Source organism: Onychomys torridus, chromosome 4, assembly GCF_903995425.1.
Source record: "Onychomys torridus chromosome 4, mOncTor1.1, whole genome shotgun sequence".
In the NCBI taxonomy this organism is placed as follows: domain Eukaryota; kingdom Metazoa; phylum Chordata; class Mammalia; order Rodentia; family Cricetidae; genus Onychomys; species Onychomys torridus.
In genome coordinates this window covers 138,597,331-138,613,726 of record NC_050446.1, presented here as the reverse complement: position 1 = coordinate 138,613,726, position 16,396 = coordinate 138,597,331, and the positions used below count along the sequence as shown (strand labels likewise).

The 16,396-nt window shown below is 49.9% G+C and overlaps 1 protein-coding gene and 1 non-coding gene across 2 annotated transcripts in view; one reads left to right on the top strand and one right to left on the bottom strand.

The window, feature by feature from the left end:
- Positions 1 to 583: 583 nt before the first annotated feature.
- LOC118583077 (fer-1-like protein 4) overlaps positions 584 to 16,396 on the bottom strand; it is a 41,260-nt gene continuing 25,447 nt past the window's right edge. The window contains 17 exon segments of the mRNA XM_036186372.1: positions 584 to 776; positions 852 to 952; positions 1,026 to 1,309; positions 1,749 to 1,990; positions 2,147 to 2,245; positions 3,965 to 4,050; positions 4,533 to 4,693; positions 5,384 to 5,538; positions 6,362 to 6,532; positions 6,688 to 6,815; positions 10,566 to 10,682; positions 11,032 to 11,166; positions 11,244 to 11,344; positions 11,426 to 11,468; positions 12,672 to 12,800; positions 12,886 to 12,944; positions 13,085 to 13,283. Of these exon segments, the coding sequence (XP_036042265.1) occupies positions 584 to 776; positions 852 to 952; positions 1,026 to 1,309; positions 1,749 to 1,990; positions 2,147 to 2,245; positions 3,965 to 4,050; positions 4,533 to 4,693; positions 5,384 to 5,538; positions 6,362 to 6,532; positions 6,688 to 6,815; positions 10,566 to 10,682; positions 11,032 to 11,166; positions 11,244 to 11,344; positions 11,426 to 11,468; positions 12,672 to 12,800; positions 12,886 to 12,944; positions 13,085 to 13,283 (2,403 nt within the window).
- LOC118583340 lies at positions 7,710 to 7,816 on the top strand. The gene has a single exon (XR_004944912.1). It is a non-coding gene; the product is annotated as a U6 spliceosomal RNA (small nuclear RNA).

The following is a 16,396-nucleotide window of genomic DNA, read 5'->3' as shown; positions in this document are numbered from 1 at the left end:
TGGGGGAACCTGCCTGTAATGTCCTCTGGAGACAGCAGGGCTAAGCTAGGAGGCAGCCACAGCCAATGCTGTCATAGCCCTGGAACAAGCTACCTGAAGCCAGCCAGCCAAACCAATAACTGCCCTTTTCGCTTAAGCCAATTCGGGTTGAGGTTTCTTTTGACACTAAAGCTTTAGCAGGCACCCTTGCTCTCGAGGTTGGTAAAAAGTTAGTGGAAGGAAGAGCTGTCAGCAGATTGAGAGGGACCCTGCCTCTGGCAGGGATAGAAAGCAGGCTGCTGGGGATGGGGGACAGGGACAGTTCACTCAGTCGTCAGGGCTTGTTCTTCCCTGGGGTCCCATGTGGGCAGTCTCCATCCCTGTGCATTCTAGCAAATCCCCAGCTCTTGATGCTACCTGAGAGCCTTTGTCCCTTACCCACCTACAAAAAAATGGTCCTGTGCTACACGTACCCGGCAGCCCCTGGGCCTGTGCTAAGATTTATTGAACCCAAGTACTGAACCTTTACAGCTCACGTGGGAAGGACGGACTTCCAGAGCAGGGTTGAAGGCTTGGCACCCTGAGGTGTGTCCCTGACCTTGGACTAGTGTTTGTGGATGGGGCTGAAGATGACCTCGCTGATCTGTCCAGGGATGGTGTAGAGGACGAGGAGGAGGAAGACGGTGGTGAGCGCCAGCAGCAGCAGCAGCACCAGGAGGCGCCAGTACCGGCGCCAGACGAAGAAGACGAAAGTCTTCAGGGGGGTCACAAACCAGTTGAAGGAGGTTTTGGGACGGCTGTTGGAAGGGTGGCGTCACATGACCAGGAAACCCCTGCCAGTGGCCCCGCCTCCCTAAGTTGGGGCTACTTACTTAGGCTTCTCCAGAGGCTCTGGCTCTTTTCTCCCCTTCCCAACGGGCCGGTTCTCTGCCTCCTCCACAGTCAGCAGTTCAAACTCCGCCTCAACCTTCCCCTAGAAGAGAGGGTGAGGCCGTCAGTGGACACGGTGCAGCCCTGAGCTAGGCACTGGTTATTAGACTACACACCGTGAGGATGTAGACATTGCCACCGGTGTCTGTGAACTCCAGGTCCTCTGGCCGTCCCTTCCTCCTCCTCCTCCTCTTCCGTTTCTTGCCAGCCTGAGCCTCTCGGGCCTCCCGCTCCACATCTTCCACTTCCCCCGTCTTCACTACTGGCCACCAGCCCCGCAATCGACGGCAGCGGAACAGGTTGCACCTCGGCCCCGCCCCACCAAGGGCTAGTTGAACAGAACAGTGCTCAGGGTCCCGGGCCCCCCTCACCATGTCTGGTAGCTGCAACTCCAGGGATCCTGTGAGAGCAAAATTCAGGGGTTAGGATGAGGAGTTGAAGAGGCAGTACTCCAGGGTGGCAAGGTACCAAAAGGGAGAATACAGTGGTCAGACCACAGCTATAGACTTCCTAACCACAGTCTAGCTACCAGCAGGTCAGGTCCCAACCAGAGGTCCAGGACCATACTGACAAGGCAAGACTCAAAGGCCACAATGGAGATTCAGAGTGACTTCAGACGGGTCCAGGGGCAGGGCTGAGGCAGAGCCTTGGGTAGAAAAGTTACATCACGTTCCCTGAACACCGAAACTAGGTAGAAAACAACAGTTCAAGCCTGGGTCTAAAATCACAGTGCTCAAAGCTGGGTTAGAGTGGGAACCAAGGGACAGAGAAGGAAAGGTAGAGGCAAAGAAAATGAGAACACAGCAAATGTAGGCTGGGGGCTACTAAAAGCCAAGTACCGAGAAAGTCGTTGGCGGAGATTCGATCGTAGTCCCAAACCTGAAGGACCAGCACAGCTGGCTGCCGGAACTCAGCCTCCTCCAGGGCAAAGGGTCCAGGCTTGCGCCAGACGCTCACTTCTCGCTCCGTAGGCAGGTAGTCAAAACGAAACACAAAGCGCCAATTGAAGTTGCCCTCTCCGGTCAGGGAGTTGAAGTGGACATCTGTCTCCTGTTTGTCATGCTCCAGCCCCTTTACCCAGCTGGGTGAGGAAGGACACAGCCCAGGGCAAGACGGGCATTAGGGCTGAGGCTACACCCAGAACTCAGCTCTCGGTACACAGAGGGCCTGGACACAGGATCCCCATTTACAGTTTCCCTTAGGACAGCCATTTGGCCAACCCGGCCTGCAGGCCTACCTTTTCACATAGATGTCACTTGACATCTCTCCAGTGAGTGGATTCACATCATCCAGAACTACATCTTCCGTGTTCCAGATGACAACTCTGAGCTCATAACTGGGGACAGAAGTGGTTTCCAACTGTTGAGAAGGGTCCCGGGAGTATGCTGGTCTAACACACTACAGTCCCTGGTTTGATTCCCCAGCGACTCTTAAACTGAGGTGGTGGCACACAGGACTGTAATCCCAGCTGCTCCAGAGGTGACAGCAGGAACATCCAGAGCTCAAGTTCATCCCCGAGGCTACCTGAAACCCTGTCCCCAAAGCACAACAGCCAACAAATCTTTGATCATTGTTCAGTTGGTACAGTGTTTGCCTAGCATGCACAAGGTCCTGGGTTCAATCTCTAGCACAAGTACATGGCAAGGTGCAGTGGTACATGCCTGTAATCCCAGCAATGGAGGGGTAGAGGCAGGAGGTCAGGAGAGTTCAAAGGCCATCCACAGCTGCATACCTAGGCTCAGGGCTAGCTGGGGCTACACAAGGCCTTGGATCAAAGGACAAGAAAAGGAGAGGGGCTGTGCAGACAGGAAGGAACTGGCAGGTGTCACTGACCACTTGCCACTACAATGATGGCACACCAGGCGTGTTCTGACCCAAGCCAGTACACCGAGGTTCTGCTTCCTGTGCACTTGGGGTAAGAAGCCTGAAACTGCATGGCTTAACATCCACCAGCTGCAGAGTCAGACGTGCAATCCAAGTTCTGGGGTACAGAAAAGTGTGAGCAGAAAAGGCAACCAGACATAGAAGGAATGGAAAATTCCGGTTCTTCCCTGATGGCCTCATGGCTGTTGTGGGGTTGCCTGGATCTCTCTTCTTCTCTCCATTTATTGATTCTCTCTGGTTTTGTTTTGTTCAGAAAGGGTCTCATGTAGCCCAGGCTGGACTTGACCTGTCTATGAAACAGAGGCTGGCCTTTGAACTCCTGATCCTCCTGCCTCTGTCTCCCGAGTACGTGGAATATAGGCATTCACGCCACCACACCTGTTTTCCCTCTGACGGCCCAACCACACTGTCAATCTACATGGTTCTGCTGGGACAGGTTTGGGAGGACCACCCAGAACTGGCCAATCCATGGTACTCCTGCCCATAGTGACAGATTCAGAGAAGAGTATCTAACCCACCACGCCCCCAGTCAGTAGGAAGTGGCTCTGAGCTTTTGCTTTAATAGGATTAGGTGTTTGTTTGCTTTAACAGGATTTAGGTGGTAAGAGAATAGCCCGGCCCTCTTAAAAGCTACCTTGTTCTAGACTTCAGAAGGCTCTCCAAATGGCTGGAGAGATGGCTCAGTGATTAAGAGCACTTGTTGCTCTTCCAAAGGACTCAGGTTCAACTCCCAGCATCCACAATGTGGCTCACAATCATCTGTGGCTCCAGTTTCAGGGGAACTGACGCCCTCTTCTGACCTCTGCAAGCCCCAAGTATGCATGGGATACATAGACATACATGCAGGCAAAAGGCACATGCGCGCGCGCACACACACACACATCTCTGAGAGGAACACCAAGAACAACAGAGCCAGAGGTGGAACGTGCCATTGCTGAGAGCCGCCAGGCGTCTGGATCAGTGTCTGAGTGCTGATACCTCACAGGACTGTACTGCTTGGGCAGGAACAGGGTTTGCTGACAGACATTTGGACTCTAGAGACACTCAACGCTCACAGCTTACAGGGACAACGGGTAACAAAACTCACCTGCCACAAGCCTAAGTCAGAAGTCTTGGCCTGACTCTGTTGGGGGCTCAGATTTTCAGAGAATAAGGGGCCAAATTCTCTCACCTGATTGGCTGCCGAGGCTTGATGTCCACTGGGGGTGGGGCGGGCACATCACTGGGGAAGATGTCAATCCACATATGAAGGGATCCCTAAGAGCACAAAACCAGGCTGTGCAGGCTCTTGCTAGAGAACCCCTTGCCCCACAGCCTTGAATCTGGTGGCTGCCCTGTCCCCAGGGGGGAGAAGAGTCAGGGGCAGCGGGAGGAGTTACTGGGTAGATTTGGGGGTATTCAGATAAAGGTGGAGTTTGAAGTGAGGGTCCCACAGTCAAGGCCGGGATGAGGGTCCAGAGTGAGAAAACTGAGCTCATGAGTAGGATGTGGTCTTGAGGCCCAGACCTTAGTGAAGGAGAATGGAGTTCAGGTTGGGAACCCTGGGTCTGACCCTTGTTGGCTCAGGTCTGGGGATCCTGTAGGACCAGAACCAGAAGCTGTACAGCCCCTGGCAGAGGTTCTCACTGACAGCAGGAGCCAGGGTCAGTGGCAGGATAGTGTGTGGGCAGAGGGCTTAGGGAAAGGGTCCAGAGTCAGGGTGCAGTCTGGATGAGTCTTGGAGTCTGAGGCCCCTTCACCTGCGGCAGCCCTGGGCTGCGGGGATGGTACAGGGGCCGTGTTTCCACATGTTCAGGTACCAGCTGGATACCAAGTCCTGGCATCTCCTGCCAGCGCCGCAGCACAAGCAATGCTTGGGCCTCTTCGGAAGCCTCGCTTGTCACCGTGGGGTCCCTGCCACCTGAAACAAGAGGGGTGTGGACCTCACCACAGTCCCCAGCCCTCCTTCCCCATCTTCAGCAGCTCTCAGCTGAGGCCGAGGCTGCACTAGATAAAGTCTGTGGCCGATGCCGGGCGTGGCTGCTCACACCTTTAATCCCAGCAGAGGCAGGAGAATCTCCATGAGTTTAAGGCAAGCCTGGTCTACATGAGTTCCAGGACAAACAAGGCTATGTAGAGACCTCCTTAACAGCTTTGTTCTCCTAACTACCCCCACCCCCACCGAAAAAAAGCCTGTGGCCTGGGAGAGCAAGTCCACCATTCACAGAAAGCAGGGGTGGGGGAGGGGTGCTGTTGCTGGAACTCCTGACTGTGAAGAGCCAGCCGTCAGCTTTACTCAGACCCTGTTTAGAGACCAGACCACGGGCCATCCGAAGTGTGAGCCCAATTCTGTAGCCACGGGTTGTATAGAGAGAGCTCTTTATCCTGTGCTCTGAGGGGTCTACAGAAGATCACCTTTTCCCCCAGCATCCAGGAACCGTGCGTGCCCTTACTCAGCCAAACTCACAAACATCCCTGTGCCTGTTGCCATCAGTGGGCTCTCCGGGCACACTAGCCTGGCACCTGCTGTGTCCTGTGTCCTGGTCTGTCTCCCTCATACTCTGCCTCCCTCGGACTCCCCATGGCCTGCCCAGCGGAGAGGGTCTAGTACCTGAAGGCAGGGCCTCGGACGCTGTCAGAAAAACTTTGTTGCCCACCTTGACAGCCCCAGCTCGGTATTCAGGGGCAGGGAGGCCACAGCGCTGGCACAGCCCCACCAGGATCTGTGAAGGCCGGAAGGCATCGCGCCAGGCATTATACCCATCCCTACAAGCAGCAGAGGACAATGCGTCAGCTCAAGCAGCATGTGTGGGCACTGAGCACAGAGACACTGATGAGGAAGTAAGGCTCAATGAGGTCCAGTGACCGATGTCGTACCAAAGCCCCAGTAACGCTCAAGTCTTGGCTACTGAGCTAAGATGTCTTGCAAGGGATGGGAGAAGTTCCCCTTCTGTAAGACTACAGCTTGGCCAGGCAGTGGTGGCTCATGCCTTTAATCCCAGCACTCGGGAGGCAGAGCCAGACAGATCTCTGTGAGTTCGAGGCCAGCCTGGTCTACAAAGTGAGTTCCAGGACAGGCTCCAAAACTACACAGAGAAACCCTGTCTCAAAAAACAAAAAACAAACAATAACAACAACAAAAAAAACCTATATATAGTTGGATACAAGAATGGGGCTGTGACAGTTGGGGGTATGCAGCTGTTTGGCATGTGAAAGGCTTGTTGCACAAACATAAGGAGCCGAGTTCAAATCCCCAAAGCCCACATAGAAGTTGACATGTAGTACAAGTATCTGTAATCCCAGCGCCCCTATGGGAAATGGAGGGGGAGACAGGAGATTCTGCGAGCTTATGAGCCAGGTAGCCTGGCACACAGCAGGGAGGAGACTCTGCCTCACACAAGATGGAAGGAGAGGAGCAACATCCAAGTTGGTCCTCAGACCTTCATATGCATGTTGTGGAACATGTATGCCCAGATTCTCACACGTGAAGGCACTCACACAAATATGTTCAAAATAAGATTAAAAGCTTTTTAAGTGGAAATGTGAGATTGAATGTGTTTGGTTCAGGAACGGGCCCTGCCTGACTCACACGGCATACTGGGAGGCCAGCCCACAGTTGGCTCTGTGGTGGCTGTAGAATCGGTTCTCCAGGTCTATGTGGGTCTCCCCAATGAGGTCATCAGAACCCATGAGGTCATGATCGAATATGGCCACAGTCAGCTCTGGCTCCGCTGGGAGGGAGACACTCAGCTCCAGGACTCTGGCAGGGAAGGGAAAATGGCTAAAGACAGAGCCATGCCCTCCAAGGGGACCTGGGATGGCAGTCCAACCCCCTACCATCACCAAGCCAGCTGCCTGAGCAAGAGCCTGCGGAGCCCAGGACCCCCCATTCCCAAGCCCAGGGCCCAGCCTCACTCTCCAAAGACAGGGTGGAGTTGCTTGGGGATGTAGCGTTCCTTAGTGTCCCGCTGTTCCTTGCCTGCGCTCACCACAACGTAGGGGTCTGCCTTACCATTGGGATCCGCAGGAGCCAGGTTGGTAGCCTAGTGGGTGGAGTCCAAATCCAGTCGAGTCAGGAGACTATCATCCTTGAAGCCTAAGCCCTTGTTAGACCTGATCACAGGATTTTACCAGGTGCTGGAGGTTAAAACCAGAGCTTCCTCCATGTTAGTCAAGCACCCTGTTGACTGACTCACAACCCCTGGCTCTTCTTACATTGTAAGAAATAAATCAGTCCCGGCCATCTGCAGTATGAGCTGTGTTTAGAACTCACTGGGGAATCAGAGAAGCAGGAGGTGCCTATCTGGTGTTAACAGTTCAGCCAAAGCTGACAAGTTAGAAACATCTATGTGACTGCGCCCATAGGGTAGGATGAGGTTTTGGGAGGGGCCAATACTAGACACTGAGAAGAATTTGGAAGTACCACCCTAAAGAATTCGGCCAATGAGAATTGGAGGCTGGGGTGGGGGCTAGAGAAATGCCATCAGGGATATAAAACTATTTTGTACCAAATTGGCATGCCAGTCATTTTTGCCTTTTGTCCAGGTTGGGGACTGGCTTCTGAACTGAGAAATAAATTTGTTTTGCTTTTGCTACAGAGTCTCCAGGACTTTTATTATGAAGTGAGGGTCATAAAGAACGCACTACACACCCTCCTTTGTACTTTCCTGTATTCACCTTATGCCACTGTCTGAAAACTAAGGTCACAGAGATCTCTGTCATCCATTTTTCACAGCTATATAATATTCTGTTGTTCACCCATTGTGTGGCTCGGCACTAGGTTTGATAGTAACTTTTTACTTATATGTGGTTTTGCCGTGGTGGTGCACACCTTTAATCCCAGCGCTTGGGAGGCAGAGCCAGGAGGATCTTTGTGAGTTCAAGGCCAGCCTGGTCTACAGCGTTAGATCCAGGAAAGGCGAAAAACTACACAGAGAGTGCTCACTTCGGCAGCACATATACTAAAATTGGAACGATACAGAGAAGATTAGCATGGCCCCTGTGCAAGGATGACACGCAAATTCATGAAGCATTCCATATTTAAAAAAAAAAAAAAACTACACAGAGAACCCTGTCTCGAAAAAACCAAAAAAAAAAAAAAAAAAAAAAAAAAAAAAAGAAAAAAAAAAAAAAGAAAGAAATATGTGGTTTTTTTCCTTCAAACTGTTCAGTCATCCTTTTTTTCAGGACTGGAGGTCGAACCCAGGGCCCTGTGTGCTAGGCAAATGCTCTACCACACAGCTACATCCTCAGCGGCCTCCTTTTAAGAATTCCTATATGTGTGTGTGTGTGTGTGTATGTGCAGTGTGGTGGGGTGTGTACTACATATACCTTCATGAATGTGTGCACAGCTTCCTCAATTACTATCTTTTGTTTTGTTTTGTTTTGTTTTTGTTTTTTGTTTTTCGAGACAGGGTTTCTCTGTGTAGCTTTGCGCCTTTCCTGGAACTCACTCTGTAGACCAGGCTGGCCTCGAACTTACGGAGATCCGCCTGCCTCTGCCTCCCAAGTGCTGGGATTAAAGGCATGCGCCACCGCCGCCAGCACTATCTTATTTTTTGAGATTTGGCCTTTCACTGAACCAGCCACGCTAACTGGCCAGCCCGACCCCACCTTCTCTGTGCTGGGATTATGGGGTACACCACCAAGCAAGTGCTGGGGACCCAAAAGTCCCCACGCTTGCACAGCAAACACTTTGCCTACCGAGCCATCTCCCAGCCCTGTTCACTCTTGAGACACAGTCTCATGTAGCCCAGGCTGCCCTCAAACTTGCTTTGTGGCTGAGGATGACTTTGAACTCCTGAGTGCTGGGATTACAGGCATGTGCACACCTGCTTTGTGTGATTCTGGGGGTTAAATCCAGGGACTTGGTGTACGCTGGGAAAGTACTCTACCAACTGAGCTACGTCTACAGTCCAGGCTGGTCTTGAACTCACAATCCTTCTACCTTAGCCTCCTAAGTAGTTGTGATCACAGATCTGTGCTACCAGGCCCAGCTCCAGTTGCTTTTGTGTGTGTGTGTTCATGAGGGTATGTATGTGTGTGCATGTATGTGGAAGTCAAAGGCTGACTCCACAACCTCAGGTGTTGTTCCTCAGTGTCCATCTTTTTTTTTTTTCTTCAGACAGCGTCTCTCACTGGACTGGAACCTGCCAAGTAGGCTAGCCTGGCTGACCAGTGAGCCTCATCCACCTGTCTCCACCTCTCCAGTCCTGGAATTACAGACATGAACGACCACACCAAGCTTGTTTGGCCTTTGTTTGCTTCCTTGTTTCTGGCTCGTTGGCTTCTTTGGCTTGGTAAGGAATTTTGTTTTAATTTAATTTTCTGTGTATGGGTGTTTTGCCTGCATGTATGTCTGTTTGTGTATCACATGCATGTTTCAGGCAGGGGCCAGGACAGAGCATCAAATCCCCTGGAACCATAGTTACGGATGCTTACGAGCTGCCATGCGGGTGCTGGGAATCCAACCTGTGACCTTTGCAAGAGCAGCCAGTGCTCAGAACTGCTGAGCCACCTCTCAGGCCTTGGGTTGGTATTTTGATCCTCCTGCCTCCATTTCCCAAATTTTGGGGTTACTGCGCACTACACTCAGTTATGGTTTGGATTTTGTTTGTTTGTTTGTTTGTTTGTTCGTTCAGGGGTGGTTTTGTTATTGTTTGTTTTTGTCTCACTATGTAGCCCAAGCTGACCTGAAAGTCACAGTAATCTTCCTGTCTCAGCTTCCTGAGAGCTGGGATTCCAGATAGGATCCTAAAATTGCTGTTTCTTCTGCCAGTGCTGGGGATAGACCCCCAAGGCTTGAGCAACACTCTGGCTCAAGTGTTCTGAGCCAAACCTCAGCTCTCAGAACTGAGTTTTCTGGATTAAACAGATAATATAAATCTAGGCTTAGAGGGGATTTAGCTCAGTGGTAGAGCGCTTGCCTAGCAAGCGCAAGGCCCTGGGTTCAGTCCTCAACTCTGGAAAAAAGAGGCTTAGATTGATGTGGGGTCACACTAAAGACACATCCTCAGGAAGACTTGTTTCCCTTCCCAGAGGACAAGCTGCTTCTCAGCCTACCTTTCAAGGAGGCCCTACTTCACACAGGGTGATGTTTCCAGCCCCTTCCCTTGCTCAGACTCTAAGAAGCCAAGGTTTGGATGTGGACAAACTGAGCTGAGTTCCGTGGCTCATGGTTGGTCTGGAATCACTCTTGCTTCCTCCCCACTCAGGGAAAAGGAGAATTCCTCTTTCTTCAGAGCTTTGTGTTCATTAATAAAAAGACTGTATAACATGTCTAGATGTATTACAAAGAAATTTATCTCAGAGCACCCTGTCTACCTTATTGCCAGAAGACACGACACAGTCAAGATGTGTCCCACTGCCTAGCGTTACCATAGGAGGATCAGATACAGACTCAGAATGTCTCTTCCAGTGATGTCTTAGAATCCCTAAGTCAGGTCACAGCATCTGCTCCCGTGACAGGGACAGAGGGACAGAGAAACCTTTCTCCCCAAGACTCCTTTTAAGGAAATTCCAGGGCCCTGCAAGTCTCTGCATGGCAGCCATAGCAATGGAAGGAACTAGGGAGTATTTGACCGAAAGCCATTCTGGAATTGGGGCTCTCAGAGCTACAGCTTTCAGCTCTCCGGACTGCCGAGGGAGAGATCTAATCACACCCAAGATTTCTACCTAAACCTGAAGGAGCAGGCCCCTGTGACCCTTGAGGGCCTTGGAAAGCCTGTTTTCTGTAGACTCCATGCTGTTGCCTCAGCTACCACGGAGATGAGCCAGGGATTCAGGACACTCACCTTCACTACATACACTCTAACCAGAAGCTTGATGGGCCGGTTCTGGGGGATCCCCCTGGAGATCTGAGGCTCTGAGAAGGATGCAGCCTCTGACTCAGGGTAAATGAGGAAGGAGCCCTGAGGTGGAGGAGACAGCAAAGGACTTGGTAAGAAAGGTGGCAGCGGCGTTGTTGTTGATGTTGTTGAATTACATTAGATTTATTTTATGTGTGAGTATTTGGCCTGCATGTATGTTTTTGCCTGAGTGTATGTCTGGGTGGGCTTCGTTCCCGAGAAGGTCAGAAGAGGGTGTCAGATTCCCTGAAACTGGAGTTATAGATGGTTATGAACCACACTGTGGTACTGGGAATGGAACCCTGGTCCTCTGCAAGAGCAGCCAGTGTTCTTAACCACTGAGCTGCCTTTCCAGCCCACAAGAAAGCTTTACCAGTCCTTTCTCAGTCTCCCATTCTTCCCCCGAGCACACCTTGAACTTGCCCACACAGCGTTCAGATCCTTTCTCGCCGTCTTCCCCCTGGCCGCCTTGCCCTCTGTACAGGGGGAACACATTCAGCCAGTCTTCAAAGTGGCTAAACTCGTCCTCTAAGGAGCTGTTGTAGATCTGAAAGGTGAGGGGTCTCAGTGACAACTCTGTACCCCAAATCTAAGGGGCAACCTTCTCCCCAACACCCTGTCTACCTTCAAGGTGGCGACTGCTTTTTTCCGAGGTACAGAAATTTTGCTATCAGCCCCCCCTTGTTCCTGGGCCTCCCTGTCCACAGAAATGAGGCGGGTCCCATCTGAAAACGGCAGAAATGATCCAGGTAAGAAATGTCGGGATGGGGATGAGAGGAGATGGAGAAGAAAGTCTCAACTCTCACCTGGGTCCCCAGAGTCCTCCATCTCATCCTCTTCGAAGTTGGACTGAAATCAAAAGGCAGGTCAGAGGTCCCCCCACACTCCCCTCCTTGGCCCATCCCTTCTCCAGCTACACAGCCACTGCTTTTAAAGTTGCCTTTATTGTCCAGTCCTGTGCTGGTGAAGTCAGTCACCAGCATCCACATCCGGTCACTGAGCCCTTGAAATGAGGTCAGTCTGCACTGCAAGGTGCTGTGAGTTGGAACACACACCAGACTTACTATAAGAATGTCAAATAGCTTATTATTACTTTTTATGATAATTACTGGTTGGAATGATATTTTGTATATATTAATAAAACTATTAAAATTATTCTCACTTGTTACCTTTTACTTTTTTTTAATGTGGCTATTAACAAAAATTAGAATAAAAAAAATTTGAGACAGAGTCTCATGTTGGTATAAGCTGGCTTTGAACTCCTGATTCTTCTGTTACCACCTTCCAGGTGCTCACTGGACAGGCATGTGACACCATACCCAATTTAAGAGCTAAAATTCTGCATTCACTTTTTGTTTTTGTTTGTTTGTTTTGAGACAGGTCTCACTGTGTGTCCCTGCCTGGTCTGGAATTTGTTATGTAGACCCAGGCTGGCTTCGAACTCACAGTGCGGGTATTAAGGATGTGCACCACCATGCTGGGCTCATGTTCTGTTTTATTAGACAACAGAGCACTGGGAGCAGAGGTACTAATGTCCAACCACTAAAAGTGTGGTGGGGGGCTGGAGAGATGGCCCAGCGGTTAAGAGCACTGACTGCTCTTCTAGAGGACCTGGGTTCAATTCCCCCAGCACCCACATGGCAGCTCACAACTGTCTGTAATTCCAGTTCCAGGGGATCTGTCACCCTCACACCAATAAGTTTTAAAAAAATTATTTAAAAGTGTGGTGAATGGCCGGGCGGTGGTGGCGCACGCCTGTAATCCCAGCACTCGGGAGGCAGAGGCAGGTGGATCTCTGTGAGTTCGAGGCCAGCCTGGGCTACCAAGTGAGTCCCAGGAAAGGCGAAAAGCTACACAGAGAAACCCTGTCTCGGAAAAAAACAGAACAACAACAACAACAACAAAAAGTGTGGTGAAGAGAAGAGACGGCTAGGGTAAAGAGCTCGGAACACACGGGGATCTGTCGATGAGACTCCCCCACCCCCGCCCCCGCCCCCCAGCCCCACCCCTGCCTTGCGTCTCAGTTCCAGCCCTGGGCCGCGCTCCGCCCACCTGCCCCTGGAGCTGCTGCAGTGAGGCGTAGTACTTCGACCACCAGTCCATCTCTTCTGGGTCTGGGATGTCCTCCGCCAGCTCAGGGCCTTGACCCACGAGCCCCAGGGTGAGCTTCCTCAGAGGAGCCTGAGGCAGAGAGGACCATGTTGCTCTCAGCCAGCACCACCACAAACCCTGACATCCCTCTCCAGCCCCAGGAACACCCCCTCACCTTCAGGAGCCGGCTGGATAGTCCTGCTTCAGCCACGAAGCGGTCCTGAGACTGCTCTCCTGGACGTAAGGAAATGATCCCGTGAGTTTAGGCCAGTAGAAATCAGACTCCAGGCCCCACGGGGTGGCCCCCTGGAGCCATCTCTACCAGGATCCAGAGGGGCTTCTGTCTGGTGGCCCCTACAGAGAAGACTGCTAACCTGGAGGCCCCGGTGGCACCAGGACACCTGTATCCCCCTCTTTTTCCTCCTCCTCAGGGGTATCCTCATGACCTTGGAGTGTGAATCGCAGCATGTGGGGGACAATATGGGAACCCACAAGGACAGTTCGGCCAAAGGCCCGGCGTTCAATCACCAGGATGCTGAGCGGGGGTTGCAGATAGGGCTGTTCTGGCAAGTCCTAGAGACAGGAAAACAGGAAGGAGGAAAGGAGCACACGTGGGTGGGGAACAGGGTCTGGGCTCAGGCCTGCCACCGTCAGTCACAATGGCCTTCTGACTCTGCGCCCCAGCTGAAGAAGGAACTAAGTATGTTGACACAACTGATACAGAGGAACTTCGGCACCTACCAAGTGTGAACACGGGCTAGTGTTGTTCTTAGAGGATGAGTGCTCAACCTGCACATATAGAGTCAGAACCATGAAAGTAAGTACGGGCTTTGACCAAGTATGGACTTTGTGAACTGTCCCCTGGCCCCCAAGAGGGACAAAGACAGTGATCGCACCACTAGATCATTGGCTCATTTATTATATACAAAGAGGAGGAATAGAGAGGTACACCAGAGAAAAGCATCTACCTTTCCTGGAATTAAATTATCATTAGTTTGTAAAAGGTTTTAATACAATGCTATGTAGCCCTATGGAACTTGCTATGTTGACAGGCTAGCTTCAGAGCTGCTATGATTCTCCTTCTGCTGCCTCCTAAGTTCTGGGGTTACAGAAGTATGTCACCATGTCCTAAAAATGAGTAATAATCATAGCTGGGCATGGTGGTACATGCCAGGATTCCCAGTACTCAGGAGACATAGGCTAGTGGATATCTGGATCTTTGTGAGTTTGAGGCCAGCCTGGCCTACACAGTGAGTTCCAGGACAGCCAGAGCTACATAGTGAGATCCTGTCTCAAAAAACAAAAAAAAAAAAAGAGTAATAATCTGAAGTAAATTGTGAAAAATCAGTATTCTCATACATGACTTTTTCTCAATTGGATACAACCTAGAATTGCCTAGGAAGAGAGTCTCAGTGAGAGAATATCTATATAATAAATGCAATGAGAAACAAACAAAAAATTACTAAAGGCAAAGAGGGTCATTCTATAGTGGTAAATTGGAAGCTAAAACAACTGTAAATAAAAACAATGCACCTAATAACAGAATTCAAAATAAAGTAAAAAGTGACAGATGAGGCTGGGGGTGGGTACTGCATGTGTCTAGCATGTGCAATTCACAGGGTCCAACACACAAAGCTGGGAAAGAAAAGTGACAGACCTAAGAAACACAGATAACAGTATGGAATATTCCGCCAGGAGGTGGTGGCGCACGCCTGTAATCCCAGCACTAGGAAGGCAGAGGCAGGCGGATCTCTCTGAGTTCAAGGCCAGACTGGGCTACCAAGTGAGTTCCAGGAAAGGCGCAAAGCTACACAGGGAAACCCTGTCTTGAAAAACAAAAACAAAAACAAAAAAAAAGAGTATGGAATATTCCTTTATACTGTGTGAATATATGTCACTGTGATTGGTTTAATAAAGAAGCTGGTGGCTGGAGAGATGGCTCAGAGGTTAAGAGAGCTGCTTGCTCTTCCAGAGGTCCTGAGTTCAATTCCCAGCAACCACATGGTGACTCACAACCACTTGTAATGAGATCGGGTGCCCTCTTCTGGCCTGCAGGGATATGTGCAGACAGAATACTGTGCACGTAATGAATAAATAAACCTTAAAAAAAAAAAGTTAAAAAAAAAATAAAGAAGCTGGGCTGGAGAGATGGCTCAGAGTTTAAGAGCACTGACTGTTCTTCCAGAGGTCTTGAGTTCAATTCCCAGCAACCACATGGTGGCTCACAACCATCTGTAATGAGATATGGCGCCCTCTTCTGGTCATACATGCTGTATACATAATAAATAAAACCTTTTTTAAAAAATGAAGCTGAGTGGCCTATAGCTAGGCCGGATAAGGTTAGGTGGGGGAACAGACTAAGAGGATGCTGGGAAGAAGGGAGGCATCCCAGTGGAGATGCCATGAGACGCACAGCGAGTAGGATGGGAAGTGCGTACATGAGGCAAAAGAGCCTTAGGGTAACACATAAACTAAACCCATTTCTATTCATCCAAGTTATAAGAGCTAGCTAAAAAAAAAAACAAAAAACAAAAACCCAAACTATCAGCTGAGCATTTATAATTAACATTAAGTCTCTGTGTGGTTATTTGGAGAGCAGCTGGTGGGGCAGAAAAGTCTGTCTACATAATAGCTTGAGATTTCAATACCATAATGTTGATAATGGGTAAAGTAACTAGACAGCAAACAAGAAGAAGGTTTGTTCAAGAGGTGTGAAAAACACTAGGAAGCACCTTGACCCAACTGATACATCTACAGACCACTAAGCTCAACGAGAAGTACATTCATTTCACACAATGGGAAGCTGTGTGCTGCCCCATTTGAACCTTGGAATAAGGAATGAAGGAAACCCCTTGGTACAGTCTGAATGTGTATGTTCCCATGAACACATCACTTGGACATAAGGTGACAGTATAAAACAGGATTTTGATGCCTTTAAATAGGATTTATCTTGCTGCACACACCTAAATCCCAGCATCTGGGAATCATGGGATACCTGTCAAGTTTGAGGTTAGCTTGAGTTACATTACTATGAGAGGTCATTGCCTCTAAAAACAGAAATAGGATTGGCTGTTTGGGTGTTTGGTTTTGTTTTTAATTTTAGCAGCTCCTTGTATTTCCTAGATATTAAGCCCCATCTTAGTTTTCAAAGGTTTAAAAAAAAAAAAGAAAAAAGAAAAAAATAGACTAATGGTCAACCACAAAAACAACAATGTGGGTGGGTGTTTTGATGTATGTCAGTCTGTGTACCATGTGCATGCAGTGCCCAAAGAGGCCAGAAGAGGGCACTAGATTCCCTAGAACCAGAGTCATACACAGTTGTGAGCCACCATGTGGGTGCTGGAAATGGAACCCAGGTCCTCTGAAAGAGTAGCCAATGCTCTTAACTACTTAGCCATCTACAAATATTTTTTTAAGGTGTTCAACATCCTTAGCCATTAAGAAAATGCAAATAAAACTACTTTGAAATTTCCATCTCACCCCAGTCAGAATGGCGATCATTAAGAAAACATGTAAGTTTGCCGGGCAGTGGTGACACACGCCTTTAATCCCAGCACTCGGGAGGCAGAGGCAGGCGGATCTCTGTGAGTTCGAGGCCAGTCTGGTCTACAGAGCGAGTTCTAGGAAAGGCTCCAAAGCTGCACAGAGAAACCCTGTCTCAAAAAACAGAAAGAAAAAAGAAAACA